The sequence below is a fragment of the Carassius carassius genome, chromosome 20, assembly GCF_963082965.1.
Source record: "Carassius carassius chromosome 20, fCarCar2.1, whole genome shotgun sequence".
In the NCBI taxonomy this organism is placed as follows: Eukaryota; Metazoa; Chordata; class Actinopteri; order Cypriniformes; family Cyprinidae; genus Carassius; species Carassius carassius.
This window is the reverse complement of record NC_081774.1, coordinates 2,753,303-2,771,183: the sequence shown is the minus strand read 5'-3', so window position 1 is coordinate 2,771,183 and position 17,881 is coordinate 2,753,303. Positions and strand designations below refer to the sequence as shown.

The 17,881-nt window shown below is 34.5% G+C and overlaps 1 protein-coding gene and 1 long non-coding RNA gene across 3 annotated transcripts in view; one reads left to right on the top strand and one right to left on the bottom strand.

Moving 5' to 3' along the window:
* Window positions 1-17,538, bottom strand: part of scn12aa (sodium channel, voltage gated, type XII, alpha a) — a 38,878-nt gene extending 21,340 nt beyond the window's left edge. Inside the window, exons 1-11 of the mRNA XM_059501139.1 lie at window positions 17,272-17,538; window positions 16,180-16,298; window positions 13,529-13,618; window positions 11,971-12,099; window positions 9,175-9,266; window positions 8,819-9,061; window positions 8,549-8,612; window positions 2,560-2,701; window positions 2,282-2,479; window positions 1,783-1,959; window positions 754-1,098 (exon numbers count right to left, since the gene is read on the bottom strand). Of these exons, the coding sequence (XP_059357122.1) occupies window positions 754-1,098; window positions 1,783-1,959; window positions 2,282-2,479; window positions 2,560-2,701; window positions 8,549-8,612; window positions 8,819-9,061; window positions 9,175-9,266; window positions 11,971-12,099; window positions 13,529-13,618; window positions 16,180-16,298; window positions 17,272-17,538 (1,866 nt within the window). The remainder of the gene's footprint in view (window positions 1-753; window positions 1,099-1,782; window positions 1,960-2,281; window positions 2,480-2,559; window positions 2,702-8,548; window positions 8,613-8,818; window positions 9,062-9,174; window positions 9,267-11,970; window positions 12,100-13,528; window positions 13,619-16,179; window positions 16,299-17,271) is intronic.
* Window positions 1,953-15,871, top strand: LOC132096028 (uncharacterized). 2 transcript variants are annotated; one of them, XR_009422537.1, is made up of 4 exons: window positions 1,953-2,410; window positions 5,577-5,740; window positions 6,649-6,871; window positions 15,285-15,871. It is a non-coding gene; the product is annotated as an uncharacterized LOC132096028 (long non-coding RNA). The 2 variants fall into 2 exon arrangements; XR_009422536.1 differs by lacking the exon at window positions 15,285-15,871 and having other exon boundaries at window positions 6,649-7,442.
* Window positions 17,539-17,881: the final 343 nt, after the last annotated feature.

The following is a 17,881-nucleotide window of genomic DNA, read 5'->3' as shown; positions in this document are numbered from 1 at the left end:
GCTGATATTTATATGATCTAAAAGTACAATAAAATTCTGATAACTTCTATTGTAAATAAATGAAATTTAGATTGACACTATTGAAATTATACTAAAGGGCCTTTTACAATCTAAAAAAGTATGAACTATCAATTAGAAGACAGAGGGCATGTGTTAGATTGCATACAACAGGTTTTTCAGTAAAGTTTTGATCGCTGATAACTTAGAGTCCTTAGAAATCTGCATAAAATACAATAAGCTTTTTACAATGAAAATAGTCAATTTTTTACTTTTTCATTGAAATGCTTCCTTATCAAATTATTATCATTAATAAACATTTTTCTCATTTTATCCACCCAGTAGCCATCCTCAACTCTTTTCCATAGGATGGAAGTTGATAGATTTGCATGGACATTCTCCTTTATATATTCACATTATCATTACAAATAATATGGCGTAATAATGATTAATGAATAATGTAATAATGATTACATTTAATCATTAAACAGATTAATCATTTAGCACATGCTTTTATCCAAAGCGACTTGAATAGAAGCAAGCAGAAACAATCAGACCTATGCTCTCAGTATAGCACACTGCACATAGAATAGAATAGAATAGAATAGAATAGAATAGAATAGGTAAGTGTTATTATTAATTGGTCAGGGGGTGATGGCGAAAAAGATTTGTCTTTAGATGTTTTTTGTAAATGACATAAATGACATGAATTAAATTTTACATTCAAAAAAAAGTTGTAATGAGATAAGACCATACCGTGTCCTCCCTGACCTTCTCCATGCTGAACGCTGGAACAGAGGTCAGGGTGTGCGGGCCGATGCTGGTGATGCCGTTCTGGTCCAGGGAAAGTCTGCCGTTATGGGTGAGGCTGGGCATGAACACCTGCGACGAGTGACTCTTGATGCTGCCCATACGACGCTTGTTCCACGGTGTCGCCATGGAACCCGCTCGGCTCCGCCCATCACCGTGGATGCTGTGTTCGTCATCTGCAAAGTCAGCCTCTGAACTGTTGCGCGGCCGGAAGTTAAAGGTACTGAGCTGGCTTCCTCGACGGGTGCTCAGAGGATGGGAGGAGAGAGTGGCTAGGAGAGGGTGAGCTGGCTGGAGGATGGGAGTTTGAAAGAGAGATCAGGGAGTAAATGATAAAAAGACAAGAGGGTTATTATCGTTAACTAAAACTAAACTCATAAAAACTTCATAACTAAATATAAACAAATGTAACATTTATTTCAGCCAGTTGACAAGGCAAAAGTTCTCATTTTCATTTAGTTTGAGCTGAAGTATTAAAATAAATAAATGATGAACAAAAAATACTATATAGATTTACAAAATGAATAAGTACTATTTAAAAATGTATCAAAAAAGACAAAAAAAGCTAAATTTGTAAACCTTTAACTAAATATAAGTGAAGACAGAAAATTTGTTAGTAAAAAAATACAAATATTAACAGAAACTATATTATAGTATGACACTAATGACACTAAAATAATTGAAGACAGAAGCAATACTTTTTTCCTTTTTTTTTAAATAAATTTTATTTTTATTAGGTTTTATTTTATTTGTATTTTATTTTTTGACAATACGCCTTTACAATCATTTTATATATATATATATATATATTTTTTTTTTATTTTTTTATTTTTTTGAGGTGGGGGGGGGTTAAACTTGGTCATTTTTCCTAATAAAAGGTTTTGAGACAACAGTTTTTTTATTTTATTGTTTGTAAAAAGAAATGAGTATACCTTAAAGCCAAATATAAATAAAACAGTTGTGAAATATACTTACTTTTTCATCAAATGGGTCAAATTTTGGAAAAAAGTTGTCCTCCATCTCCTCTGAAAGCGTTTGGTGGGATCTCGTTCTACTTCGGCATTTCACCGAGTCTTTCCGTAAGAAAGGTGACGGAGATAAATCTGCATTCAGGGCCATCTCAGCCTCCTTTCTGCGCTGTTTTGCTAATGCCTAATACCAACAAGAACAGAAAAATCAAATGTGCTTGAGCTTAATTAAATGCAATGAGTTTAATAATTCTGTATTCTGATAATATACATATTTTTGCAGTGTAATGCAACACATTTTATGTAGGTACTGGGAAAAAAGCATAATTTCAGTATTTGAAGTTGCTTTCAAAGTCAACATAAAATGTTGTTTGCAATCAATTTTACTTGCTTTTATCCACTAGTAGCCATAAAAGGAAAGGAAAAATGTATCAAGAACTACAAGAAGTTGAGGTTAAGCTAATGATTATTTCAGACAGCGAGTTATAAAGTAGTTGTTGAATTACTCTTTGTTCCTTGCGCAGCTGTTCCATTGCCAGCTGAAACTCTCTTTCTTTTGCCCAGGCCTCTGCGATGGTCGCTTGGTTTTGCTCTTCATATGCCATGGCCACGACAGCCAGGATCAAGTTCACCAGGTAGAACGAACCCAGAAATATCACCAACACAAAGAAAATCATGTAGGTCTTCCCTGCTGACCGTAAAGTCTGTCATGGAGAGGAAGAAAAGACATTTGTAATAATATTTAGATAACTGATGATTATTCCTTCGGTGTCATGGCTGGTACCTGATGGTAGAGGTTTTCCCAATAGTCTTGTGTCATCAGTCTGAAGAGAGCCAGGAAAGCCCAGCCAAAGGTGTCAAAGCTCGTGTAGCCGTAGTTTGGGTTCCGGCCTGTTTTTAAACAGTCAAATCCATCAGGGCACTTCCTGTTCATGGAGGAAACACAAAGACACTTAACAGTAGGAATGACAATGTGATTCATATAAGAATATAGCATATAAACATGAGTTTAAAATAGCTATTTTCTGTTCTAATATATATTTAAAGTGTAATTTATTCCTGTGATGCAAAGCTTAATTTTCAGCATCATTACTCCAGTTTTTAGTGTCATGTGATCTTTCAGAAATCATTGCTGAAATCATATGCTGATTTGCTCCGTTCTTGTTATTATCAAAGTTGAAAATGGTTGTGCTGCTTCATAATGGACTGATATGGACTGCCTAATGTGTTAGGAACTAAATGATGCCACATCGTTTGATGGAATTGAAAATGATCAACCTACAGAGGGCTGAATTCAAAGACACCCCGAAAATCAAAGTGAAAAAATTATGAAGCAGGCTAGTCCGTTTTGATGAAATTTCATTGCAAATCAGTAGTTTGTATTGCCCCCATGCGCTTGTATGCATGCCTGACAATGTCCTTTTGAGATGGATGGTGTCCTGGGGTATTTCCTCCCAGATGTGGACCAGGGCATCACTGAGCTCCTGGACAGTCTGAGTTACAGTATAATGTCCCAGAGGTGTTTTACTGGATTTAGGTCAGGCAAGCGTGGGAGCCATTCAATGATATCAATTCCTTCATGCTGCATACTCTAGCCACCTGAGGCTGTCATGCACCAGGACCAACCCATGACCCACTGCACCAGTGTCAATGGGTCCAATTTCATCCTGATATCTTATGGCACTCAGGGTGCCATTGTCTAGCCTTTAGAGGTCTGCATGCGTCCTTCCATGGATTTGCCTCCCCAGACCATCACTGACCAACCACCAGACTGGTCCTGTTACAGGCAGCATAACATTCTCCACAGCTTCTCCAGACCCTTTCACATCTGTCACATGTGCTCAGCGTGAACCTGCTCTCATCTGTGAAAAGCACAGGGCTCCAGTGGCGGACCTGCCAATTCTGGTGTTCAATGGCAAATGCCAGTCCAGCTCCAGGATGCTGGGCAGTGAGCACAGAGCCCACTAGATGACACTGGGCCTCAGGCCACCTCATGAAGTCTGTCTCTAATTTTTTGATCAGAGACATTCACACCACTGGCCTGCTGGGGGTCATTTTGTGGCTCATCCTGTTCCTCCTTGCACAAAGGAGCAGATACCAGTCCTGCTGATGGCTTAAGGACCTTCAACAGCCCTGTCCAGCTCTCCTAGAGTAACTGCCTGTCTCCTGGTATCTCCTCCTTGCTCTTGAGATTTTGCTTGAAGACAAAGCAAACCTTCTAGCAATGGCACATATTGATGTACCTCTGTAGGGTCCAGGTCTCGTCTCATGCCACCAGAAGTGACACTGACCCTAGCCAAATGCAAAACTAATGAAAAACAGTCAGAAAAGATGAGTAGGGAACAAAATGTCAGTGGCTTCCACCTCTGAAACCATTCCTGTTTGGGGGGTCATCTCATTGTTGCCCATCTCGTGCATCAGTTGTTAATTTCATTAACATCAAAGCAGCTGAAACTGATTAACAACCCCCTCTGCTACTTAACTGACCAGATCAATATCCCAGGAGTTTAACTGACTTGATGCTATACTTTTTTGAGCAGTGTATTTATTGCATATTCAAATATACAGAGAACCATTTAAGTTCCAGTAAGACAGCACACAAAGTCACATGCATTGAGGCCCAAAAGGAAGATTATAAGTAAACAGATGGGTATCGAGTTGCAGTTATTTTTTCCCCTCCCATCCTCAGTCCACCCTCTCTTTCTCTGCGTTACTATGGTGACATTAAGTTTGAGTGACAGGACCAGCAGAGGACAGATGCATGTCAATCTGACAGAGGGATCATTTAGTAATGGAACTGCCAACAGCTGGACAGCAGAGCCGCAAAACGAGGCCATCTGTAAATCTCTCGCCCAAAGGCAGAAAGAGAGAGAGGCTGTGCAACCATGATCTGCCTAACAATGTGTACAAACACACACAGGTTTATATAATGCAGTCCAGTACAATACCACGCTCATAAAACCTGTGTCATAAATCTAGAACATTATTTCTGATGATCCTCCTCAAATTCTCTTAAAATGAGAATTGATGACAATTTTATATCTGAAATATCTTTATGCGCTACTGGTTAACAGTTTGGGGTCAGTTTATTTTTTCATGTTTTTGCAACAAGGCTTTTATGTTCACCAAAACTGCATTTATTTGATCAGAGCAGATAAAAACAGTAATACTGTTAAAAAAAGAACAGTTTTCTGTGTGAATATATATAAAAAATGTTATTTATTTCTGTGATGCGCAGCTGTATTTTCAGCATCATTACTCCAGTCTTCAGTGTCACATGATCTTCAGAAATTATTCTGATATTCTGATTTGCCGCTCAAGAAACATTTCTGATTATTATCAATGCTGAACACAGCAGTGCTGCTTCATTTTTTTGTAAAAACCATGATATTCTTTCATAATGTTTTGATGAATGGAAAGTTAAAAAGCTGAATTTATTTGAAACAGAAATCTTTTACATTATAAATGTAAAGACATTATAATGCATTATAAATGTCTTCACTGTCACTTTTGATCAATGTAATGTGTCCTTGCTGAATAAAAGATGAATAAAAAACATGTTGGCCCCAAACTTTTGAACAGTAGAGTATGTATAATTTTATATCTCTGTAGCTGATGCTAAAATGGTGCATACTTAAGAACTCAATTACGTCTCATGAGCTATATAAGAGCTTTCTTTGAGCATTAAACTTTTTCTGTAAGACACTGAGATCCCTGTCTAGGCAAGTCTGAGCACAATTTCTGAATTAGTACTGAATAAGTACTATAAGTACGTTCTCTCTCTCTCTCTCTTTCCTGTAGATCTGTTCCAGTTCAGCATCAGTTAACTGGTTAAATCTGTGCATTAGTCTCAGGATTGAGGTTGCCATGAGGATGGAGGTGCTCAGGTCTCTATAGTAACTGTGTCCTGGAGGTGAATGAAGCGATGGTAATAAAAGTGTCTCTCAGGATCTGCCTACTCACATGTAAGTGCTGACCTTTCATATCAACTGCTGAAGAATTTTGCGAGTATGTAAGCATTTGACAGCAGGCTATTCACACATATATTTGTATTTCTGTTAAATAAAACTGTGGCATAGACACAGGTGTACTATTATTATTTATCTAATAAGTGAGTAGGCTTATGACTTTCACTTAGTACACTATAAAACAACCAAACCAATCTCAAAGACATACATTGAAGATACGTGAGCCATATAAGCGCACATTTGGATTTATACCAAATGTCATGGGTTAGCTTATTTGTAGGTACAAATAGCCGTCGTGTTGACAGAGGATATTTACACTAGCTTCGCCCACCAATGTCTGGTGGAATAGACAACATTAAAAAAGAGAAAAGTCAAGCAACAGGAACGGTGACATAGGATATAAGGCACGTGGCTGTAATTTTTGACACAATCGACCTGATTACGAACCCACATTTTGCCAAACTCATTCTTCTCTCCTTTCCCATCACATAGCATAACTTATAAAAACTGGAAACATTTTATTAATAAGTTTAAGACGATGTTAGACAAAGTTCTAAAAACGTTCCTTGTTAGCTGTGAAAATGTTACTTATACACCAATGCAACTTTTTTTCTACCAATAATGCAATTTTTACCCATTTTCCAGAAAATACAATATACAGTACAGTGGCATTTTGACTATGTTTCTGATTAGTCCCCAATTTCCAAAGAAGTGGTTTTTTTTCAACAGAAAAGCCAAATGAATTTAAGCCGTATTTAAGCCATACAAATAAGCTCTCTTTGCACATTATTACTTTAATTCCATTCCCAGAGTAATTAATTGGTCTGATTTTAATGCATCTAATGTTATATAGGGTTTTCTGTCTGTATCTCATTATTACATCTAATTCTCTGTTTCTCATACAGAAAGAGAGAGAGAGAAAAGAGCAGTGCAAATCCACTATGTTCTGTTGTCGTGAAAACAGCCATTAACAAACCTACAAAAGGGCTTAGGAGGGATCAGATGTGAATGTAGAGGGGAAATCCACTCTGGGTTGTGTGCCTTGAGCCGAGGAGAGGACTGATGGGAACTGAAAGTGTTAAACCCTGATCACAGACAGATACACAGATCATTGTTTCTTCTTACTGGGTGAGGCTGATATGAGCTATAAAGGCTCATAGGATGAGGTTTGAAGTAGTGAAACTGAATAATCTTGAGAAATTGCAAAACACTATGCTAAGTAAAGAATGCTTGCTTTTTGTGCATTTTGTTTGTTTGTTTAATTCGGCAAATAAATTAGTTGAATTGTCAAGATAAATGCAAAGAAATGACATCTTGCAGTTTATAAAATTATTAATTATCAATTGTTCTGTTTTTGGTTTATTTTTGTTTCAGTTCCTCATAGTCACTGATACCCCTAACAGTGCAGTATTTCACATTAACACAGATGGTATTTAGCACAATAAAATCCTTGAACTAGCCCTGACACCACAAATATCATCATGTGGCTCCGGTCTAAACATTGTTGCTGGGATTTGTAGGATTATGTCTCTGCATTGTGGAGACGGAGACGGTTAGTGAGACCCACAATGAAGGACTTTCACTCGTAATTCAGTGGATTATTGGTGTGGATTGTTTATGCACAAACAAAAAAACTCTAAGCGTTCATGAACTGAATACATTACAGTGCTTCTTTTAAAGTGGAATTCTTTTAATGCAGACTTTTGCTCATTTAAAACCTTTGCAGTAATTGAAATAATTGAAGAGAATAATCAGGTGTTAAAAAGGTATAAAATGATTACTCTTCCACAAATTAAGACACCGGGGTTAGATTAATAGTGCATTTTGGGTTAACCATCTAGCAACATATTGTAAAATATGTGTTTTTTGTATTTTGTTTTTATTGGGGTTGCTTAAAAGCATTGATGCATTTTTTCAATTTTTCTTTTTGTTGATGTTTTGCAACATATAGCGACAACTTATTCCACTCTGATGAGTGTAAATGCTATGATTTATTTATTTGATCGTCAGGGGTGTGTTATTTTAGTGACACTAATATATTATTGCTTTTGTCAATATTTTAAGTTAGATTTTATTTTTATATTTTCTGTTTTAACTTTTAGTTAAAGTTTTGGTTATTTCTATATAGCTTTAGTGCTAGTTATTTTAGTACTTCAAATTAAACTAAATTAAAATGAAACTTGATGAAGAAAAAACTTTTTTATGATTTTTTATATTTTTATATTCTATATTATTTTCTAGATTTATATTGTATTCACTTATTTGATTATATTTTATGTTTTATTTTGTTTCAAGTAATGACTTTTTATGTGTTTTTAGTTTTTAGTTAAATAACTCTTCTTTAGGAAACCTGTATGAAAACTCTTATTTTAATTAAATTTTATTCATTTTTTGCAAAAAATTTCCTAACATTACAATAAAGCTTTAAAGCTTGCTCTCCTAATGACAGCTGCTCATTTTGTCATTGTGGTTAACTATCACAGACCTCCGATTATATGCCACATGTCACCATGCTGACCGCTCAGTGTCCTCACACGCAGAGACAGTGCTGTGTGTTCTCAGATAAATCATCCCTTTTAGGATTTATGGAAATTATTGCAGCACCATGGCTGTGTTTCATTTCATATTAATGACAATGGGTTTGATGATCTCATGGTACACAGATACTGAGTGATTATCAATGAGGCCGAGCTGAAACCAGCATAATAGATCTACATGGTCACCTTGTACAGAAATTATTAATTAGACATTTTATATACACTATTTCACGTTATTTATCTAAATGTAATCAGTGGGATGGCTTACCCAGCATCACTGCTGTATCCGCATATTAAGGCATCCTTGGATCCTTCAATTTTGTAGAAATTGTCTAAAGGAACAATAAAAAAATAAATAAATCTCAATTACTTTTGCTAGACACGTCAGACTGAGAGTTGTGAATCACCGAAACCTTGTCTGAGGGTTATTATTGTTAACTCAACATAAAGAGAGTGGTATTAGAAGCTTTTTTCTTGTTGAGAGGATACATTTAAATATTGTTGTAATGTGTCCTTATGGTTTTTTAAAATTCTGAACCTTCGTTAGTTAAGAAGTCCTTGATGGAGAGCCAGGTCTTGTTGTTACAAACGAAGCTCCCGTTGCCAGGGTAGGTGGAGTTTATGCAGAGGGCGGGGCTACGGACACACTTCTGTCGTAGGATTCCCATAAAGAGCTGTAGACCAATCAGAGCGAAGACACTGAGACAGAAAACAGAGAGGATCATCACGTCCGCTAGCTTTTTAACCGACTGGATGAGAGCACTGACAATGGTCTTTAAACCTGAAGAAACAAATAAAACAAAACAAATATTACATTCAAATAAATAAGTTAATTGGCTTATGCAGTGCCTGTGTGAAAGTAAAGTGGATAGCGGGACCGAACACGTCCCTCACCTGGGATCACTGATATAGTTTTTAAAGCACGTAGAACTCTGAATGTCCGTAATGCTGATACATTGCCAAGGTCCACAAACTCTGTCACATACCTGAAAAAAAAAAGCAGTCATTCTCCAAGAGAGCTCAGCTCTTTAAAACAGTGCAAAAAAAGTGTGTGCACTGATTTATGTTCATGCAATGTTATGATCATTTTGACTCAGAAACGTGAGGCTTTTACACACAGTGAACTCTCCTCTATTTAAAACAATTTTATATTAATTGAAAAAATAAATATTAGATGAAGCAATTTAACTAAAAGAATAGTAGAAATGTTGCTTGACCAACTAACTGAAATTTTAAGTTGAAGCTTTCAGGAACTGCAAAAAAAAGAAAGAAATACATTTACATTTACATTTATTAATTTAGCAGACGCTTTTATCCAAAGCGACTTACAAATGAGGACAGTGGAAGCAATCAAAAACAACAAAAGAGCAATGATATATAAGTGCTATAACAAGTCTCAGTTAGGTTAACACAGTACACTTAACAAGGGCTTTTAAATAATATAATAAATAAAAAGAAATCAGATAGAATAGAAAAAGAAAAGAGAAAGCTAATGTAAGAGGTCTTATACACACACACACACATTTGCATAATAAATGAAAAAATAGAATACAAAAAAGATTAGAAAGGAATTTTTTTTAAAGAATAGAATTAGAATAGTGAGTGTTAAAGTTAGATGGTCAAATAAAGATGGAAAAGATGGGTTTTAAGCCGATTCTGGAAGAAATAAATAGAAATATTTAAAGAACAAAAACTGATACATATGCACATAACAAAATTATTAATAAATAAAACCAAAAATAAAATTAAAATATAAAAATAATTGCAAAACATGAATAAAAACTTTCATGTATATTACTATAATGTATGTATGTTATAATATATCATATATTAATAATACTTAAACTAGTTTTGTGTAATTCACCTTGTTGCTGTGGATGGAAAAGCATCTTTTTATATCTTTATGCATATCATGTGTAAATTCCTTCTTTACACAGCTTTACACAGACAAGGCAAGTAATTCATTTATCACACTAGTTTCATGTTAACACATGTAATGGTTGTTTTGTAATTTTGAAACTAATGGAATTTATTGTTTTACCTCACTGCATTACCCCATAGACTTCTACTTTAACTGCTTATTGTTCAAATTATTCCCTGTGGTTATCGCATTTCACACAAGCTGTATAAAACAGCATAACTTGTACTGAAACCGGAACATTCCTCAAAAATCGTTATATGTCGCCTCCATCTCCCCACAGTATTTCACTAGTTAACGGCTTTGCCAGAGGATGTGACATTTGAAATCTACTCCATCTCCTCGGGCACCACAATAATCTAATCAGCTGGGCTTTATGAGCTTTGACCATTTTACTTAATTAATAACAACCAGAGTTGATATTTTGGTGTCTGTCACACACTAGCATACTGCTGACAATGTCATAAATAATATTTAGTATATAAATAATCATATAAAGTTCATTTATTTTTGTAAGAGCCACAAATTTCAAGGTTTCTTCCGAAAGACCACATCTGACATTTCTCTTACCCCACAAAAGTTCATATGCTCAAAGCATGAGAGGAGATAAACCCTCTAAACTTTGAAAACAGCTTGGAAGGACAAACTAGAGCAGTTTGTTAATGAGGGGAAATGTTCGTCCTGCAGTAGTCTATCTCTCTCTTTCAGTTAATCCACTCCTCTGATTTGGTGGAGCTTTAATGCTGGATATTTAGGTCACCTGACAAATCCCGATCTGGATACCTGCATCCCTTGATTTACATCCTTCTTGGTTCCTCTCTCTTTAGACTCACACTCAAATGCAGTCCTGGGTCTCATTGGTTTGGTGTTCAGAACCATGGACAGCTCCATGAATAATTGTATCTCATGGGAATATAATCTGTTGATTTCTACTTAAAGAACAGTCTGTTTTTGTTTCTAAACCCTAGTTCATATTTCCAGTCAAATATATTCACACACAGCAAATCTGAATATGCACAACATCCTTTAACATTTCCAAACATTTCAGAGTCTGCTGTTTACACAAAGTGATCATATTACTTCAGAAAACATGAAATTCAATAAATAAGTTATTTGAACTATTATAATGATCCTTTCTGGTGGTGTTTTGACATTTATGAAACATGGTAGAATAAGTCACTGTCCACTTTTTAGATTTAAAAATGCAGTATTAACAATAAACTAAATTTCTCATTTTATGTTCCAGAGAAGAAAGCAAGGATTGGACTGATATGAGGGTGAGTAAATTATGACACAATTTTCTTATTTGTGAACATTGTTTCAGAATGAGACAATTAACCCTTTCAAGTCTGACATATACAATAAAATAGTTGTAGATTTTTTTATTTTGTATAAATGGAGCAGTGAATCAAACATCTAGACACATGATTTTTCTAAAAACATGATGTCTGGATCATTAAGTAAACCTATAGTTGCTTTGCTCAAGTAAGTGTTTGTCTTGTAATATCACTAACAATATAAAAGTTATTCTTGCATTTATTTTATAAAAACTCAGTAATGATTTCTCAGCAAAGATGCCACAATCTGAAGGTGGATGTTTTTAGATCGATACTAAAAGGACTTTTATTTGCTAAAAAAGAATAAACAATCAATCAGAGGACAGAAGCCATGTTGTAAATTGCATACAATACTGTGTACAATCATTCCAAGTTTTAAGAAATTTGCTATGAAAAATGATATATGGGGTTAATAAAAGCAAATGGCAAACTCACGCCATGACGATGACGCTGAAATCCAGCCAGTTCCATGGGTCTCGGAGGAAGGTGAAGGGCTCTACGCAAAACCCTCTGGCCAAGATCTTTATTAGAGACTCGAATGTGTAAATGCCAGTGAATGTATACCTGCATGAATACAAAGCAAATAACTATTTACACTGAGTTGTGTAGCTAGCTGTGGACGTGTAACGTGTAACATGCATTAAATTCGCTCAGTGATTGTTTTGATGCAAGTGGTGAATCATTAACATGCTGCATGCTCAGATTCAATCTGTTAGAAATATATTCCATGCATGCATATGATGTTTGATTGGAGCTGGGTCATTGTGGCCTTGTATTAGGATGTATAATCAGTGAATATGGAAACTCTGGTCATCTGTTAAAATCTAGGCAATGGCTTGGACCCCGGAAACCTGCGTTATGTAGCTTTAGTTTAAATTTAACACTGTCACGTTCCCATGTGAATGAGCTGCAATGCTATAGCTCTTCAAAACATAACAGGAAGTGACATCATGGGAATGTGGCATTCCTGATGCTGCAGGCAGAATGGTTAAGATGTGACTCTTACCAATGCGGTCATCGGGACCTTAGCAAAGCATTAAATTAAGATGGAAACTCTTTTTAGCATTTCAGTACACATTCTGAAGCACTTATGAATGCTAACATTACATGTTCCTGTGCATTAAGTCAACAATACATCAGAATAAATGCACACTTATTTCTTTGTAAATATCCTATTTCACTTGCATCATTTTGGAAGTGTTGTGAACATTTATATATATATATATATATATATATATATATATATATATATATATATATATATATATATATTCAAGTTTAAAATGGTTTAAAAACAAATAACAATATCTACACAGACATATTCTAGAGATCACCAAAATGATAATTAATCCAATATTTTCTACAAAACAGCATTTGTGTGTGTGTGTGTGTGTCAGTTACTCTATGTTATGGTAAAAATACTAAATAATTATTATTGTATTATTTATTAATTTTATTTATTGGTATTTTGTCAATACAAACAGGCTAGTGGTAAATTATATTAAAAAAAAACATTCAAAATTTTTTGTTGGAAATACGGTAAAATGTCATTGTATTAATTAATAATTAAGGTATTTCTGATCAGTATCATTAAAAAGAGCATGAGTGCCAGTTCTTTAAATTAAAACGTCTCTGTTTTTAGAATTTAAAATAATGTACAAATAAGGATATATACGGACATCTAGAGAACACCAAAATAATGATTAATTATTATTTTTAGTGTTTGTGATGTTATGGTAAAATGTATATAGATTTTAATAATGCATTTATTTTAAGTACTTTTTTGTCAACACAAACAGGTTGATAAATAATTATTTAAAAAAAACTAAAAAAATATTTGAAAAAAATGTCAATATTATTTCATGTTGAACAAATAAGAATATCTTAAAATAAATATAGAGATCACCAAAATGATGCAAAATTAAATACCAAATGTACACTGTATTTTTAAATATGAATAATCATTTAAAAATAGAATAATGGTATTGCTCACTCTAGATATTTGGTCCACAGCGGAGGATCTGACATGGCCATGAAGCAACAGTTTGTCAAAATTGTGCACATGATGAACAAGCTAAACAAAGTGAACAAGTTAAGGAAATGAGCAGCAGTTCAAGGTTGAGAAATACTTAAATATTACAGTTACATTTCTGAAACTGAATTAAGATAGCAAAAAGCATAAAGACTAGTAATTAGAACTTTGACCGAAGGAAGTAGAATTAAAATGGAATGGATTTTTAAACTTGTGTGTTTTAATATGCCTTTTCAGTACATACTCTATAGCATTTTTCTGTTCAACCTACTAAAATATGTTATAGACATGGGGTGTATTGTATATATTATTTTATATTGTATTATATACATTATACATATGAGGACTTTGCTGTTATCTAGGTCTATGTCATTAATGTCACTATGTCTTTAAAGAAGCTTTGAAAGAAGTTGCTAGCCTATAATTTTCATGATGTCATTTCTGTTTATCATAACTGAAAATATGGAAGGATTTTACCCTAGTGATAGACAAGCATCTGTTCCTTCACTCTGTTTTCTGTGAGGTTTTAATAGAGCTTGAACATGGACTCAGCGTGGGGATTTTCAGAGCCTGTGGCATTTGGGGATAACACAAGATATCCGATAGCTGGCCCTGTCTGAACTGCTTATAATAAACATCCAGTCAGAGGACACGGCATAGTTTTTAAACTACAATTTAGTATGGACCATGTTCCTAATAACATCATGTTATTAGCACTTTCGAAAACTTTTTTCTTTGTAAATTGCTTAAATCCTGAAAATCTACATTGTTAAAAGATTATATAAGATCGTTTAAAGTATTATTAAAATGCATTTAGCAAGAAAATCAAAATAAGGTTCTCTACTTCAAATTGTAATGTTAAAATCAATGTTATTTGAACTTTTCTTTTTTTCAGTGTAGAATATTGGCTGGGATATAATACATTTTATATTTATACTGTATAAAACAACTGATAATGGTTTTTATTTCAGATTAATTCAATATTTTTACAAAAAACGGTATTTTTTAGTGTCAGTGATGTTATAATAATAAATTAATAAAAATAATTATTATTTTATTTTTTTGTCAATGTTAACAAATAAATGGGATAATTATTCATTTGACTTTGTTTGAAATTATGTCAAATGTCAGTGTGTTAATAATTAAAGGTAACACTTTATTCTAGGCTTTTATGTATTTTAAAGGTATTCATAGTGTATATTATAATGCATTATATATGTTAATAAATAATTGTATACAATGTTAAAATGCATTATAATGTGTGCAGTTTCCTTGTTATGTCGGAAACTGGTTGTTTGTTCACGTGTTTTAGTGCATTATACTTACTAATGTTGCCCTGGAAAATAAATAAATAAATAAATAAAATCATTTAACTTACACCTTAAGTTCACTTGCAGTATAAGGTGCATTAAAATGCACAATTAATTCATTAGAGATTATAAATTTCATAATGCATTACACTGTATATAAAGGCTTTTAGTAAAGTGTTACCTTTTTTAGTATTGAAATTATTATTATTATTTTTTCAATAATTAATATATGAAGGATGAGTTTCATTTTGGGGGACAAAAATAAGAAAAAGCGTACTTTGAAATGTCATCAGAGTTTAATGTAGAATTAAATAATAATTTGTACTGGTAAAGCATGAAGACAGTAACATGGAGTGACATTGTGATACAAGCTACAATAAATCTCTGTCCTTCTCTCTGCCTAATAGGTTTGAATTGTTTCAACACAGAACTGACTGCCACAGGACCAGACACCTGCGTGCATCATGACTGCAGACGTTCAAAACATCTGTGCATGTGGTGCGCTGTAATGTGCAGCTGTCACATGATGCCAAATCACTTTCATTTGGGGAATTAGAAGAGGAATATCAGCGGATTTGGTTGGCAATGCCAGAGAAGAACATTACAGCGCTGTTTCAGAAATGAGACCAAATCCAATAGAATTCTGATGATAAGCATTTTAGATTTGCCTCAAAGTGTGAGCAGCTGGATATCATTGTGCTGTTGGGCCAGATTTTTGGATTTTGATGCCTAAATGATTAGTTTAGGAGGCCTTATGTGAAAAATCAAACCGCTTTTTGCTACATTTTCTGATAATATATGTGGTGTTTGCCCATACAGAAGCCACCATAATGATACTACAACTACTGTAATGTTGTGGATGGTTGCTAGTGCATTGCATTTGGTACACCCTCAGAAAAAAAGCTACAAAAGCTGTCATTTGTACCTTTTCAAAAGGTACAAATACATATCCTTGAGGTTCTAAAAAAAGATACCGCCCTAGTGACAGCTTTTGTACCTTTTTTTTCTGAGAGTATATGGTATTTAGATGTACTGCGTGGTTGTATACTAGCCCAGGCGAAATTCCTGGCTTTTAAAATGATGCTTTAGGAAACCAGATTTATAAAATGTTTCGCAAATTTAAAAAGAAATCAGTGTAGCTGTGTTTTTAGAGAAGTTTGTGGTCTTAGGGGTCTGATATCTGTGCAAGCTAAACACAAATCAGAAGCACGGCTGTATACAGACCAAATCTCTCTGTAATTCTCCAAGCTATAAACATGCACACATAGAGAACGGTTCTTCTAAGAGGCAGTGGAAGGATATGAATGGACTAGGATTCTTATGGCGATTCTTCTGATGCAGTCAAATGGAGTGAATATGTAGAGCGCAGATGTGGCACTGAAGCGGAAGATGGCTTTTCCCTTGTTTAGTACTATAAAAGTCTGTAAAAAGAGAGACAAAAAAAGGAAAAAAGATAAAATGTCACTTTTCTGCTGTCATAGACACATAATACCGTTCAAAAGTTTAGGGTCAATGTGTTTTTTTTAATATATTGATACTTTTATTCAGCAAGGAAGCATGCATTTGATTATAATGTTACATATTTCTATTTAAAAAAATACTGGGCTTTCAAATGTCCTATTCATCAAAGTTTCCACAAACAATATGAAGCAGAATACTGTTTTCATCATTGATAATAAATGGATGTTTCTTGAGCAGCAAGTCAGCATTTTAGAATGATTTCTGAAGTATCATGTGACACTGAAGACTGGAGTAATAATTCTGACCTAAAAACAGGTATTCTAAATTGTAATAATATTTAAAAATATTATTTTTATTGTATTTCTGTTCAAATTAATTCTGTTTCAGAATTATTGCAAATAACTATTACCGACTCTCATAAACTTTTGAACAGTAGGTTTTGAACTGTTTGATGTTTAAATAATCCAACAAGGCAAGGTAAGACTAAAAGAGAAAGTGAAAATGTTCACTTAGGTAGAATATTTCAATCATACCGATATATCATAATACATCAGTGACCATATTGGCCAATATTTTTGTTTTTAAATCATATGCATAAGACATGCAATATAAGAAGTTGATAATCACATGGCTGTCTGTAATACTTGATTCTGATTGGTCAGTTAAAGTCTTCAACTGGCAATTGTGTTAGTATGGTGGTGCTAAACTTATACACTGTAAAATACAATTTTCCTCTATACAAATATTTAAACATTCTTCAATCAAGATACATTTACTTGAGAATCAAATATCTGCCAATGGGGTTAAGGGCAAACAAGATTATTTTTCTTTCCCCAAAACTTCACATCCATTAGACCTCATTTACAGCACTTACTCCTCCTTTAAGTTGCACTAAAACATCTGAAGGGCGCTTGCGAGCTCAGACTGACTCACCCTCTGATTTTTGAAGTAGAAAGGGTCGATGTCCTCCAGTGGGACTCCGACCAGTCCTGCGGGGATGTCGCCAAAGATACGAGGCAGCACTTTCCCGGCCTCCAGGTCAGCACGGGGTTTGGGCTCCTCTGTGTTCCCCGGATCCGTCTTGTTATCCTTCGTGTTCTCAGTCCGCTCTTCGCTGATCCTCTGCTCGATGGCCGCCAGAGACTCTCGAGTGTATGGTCGCAAGCCATCAGGACCCGCTGGCAAGAGCATGGTCGCCATCTTTTCATCCTGATCGTCCTGTACTAGAAGTTACTCAAAGCTGTAGTGAGTCAGACAGGAAAACAAAGAATTAGAAAGTCACTCTTTGAAGCTTTGTTTACAGCACAGTGTCTGTGGGTTCAGTCTCTCTGGAGTCTGTAGGTGCTGTACTCAAGGGCTTGATAGTTTTCCCTCAGTGACTTTTAAGTTTACTGGATGTACTTTCCCAGTTCACAACATAAACCTCTAGACTATCACAACCACCAGTCTGTGAATGCTTTATAAATGTGTTCTTCATATGTGACTTCAGAAACTATTTTGGGATTTTTAGAAAATTGGGATTTTCTAAAGCTGTGGTTCCTCC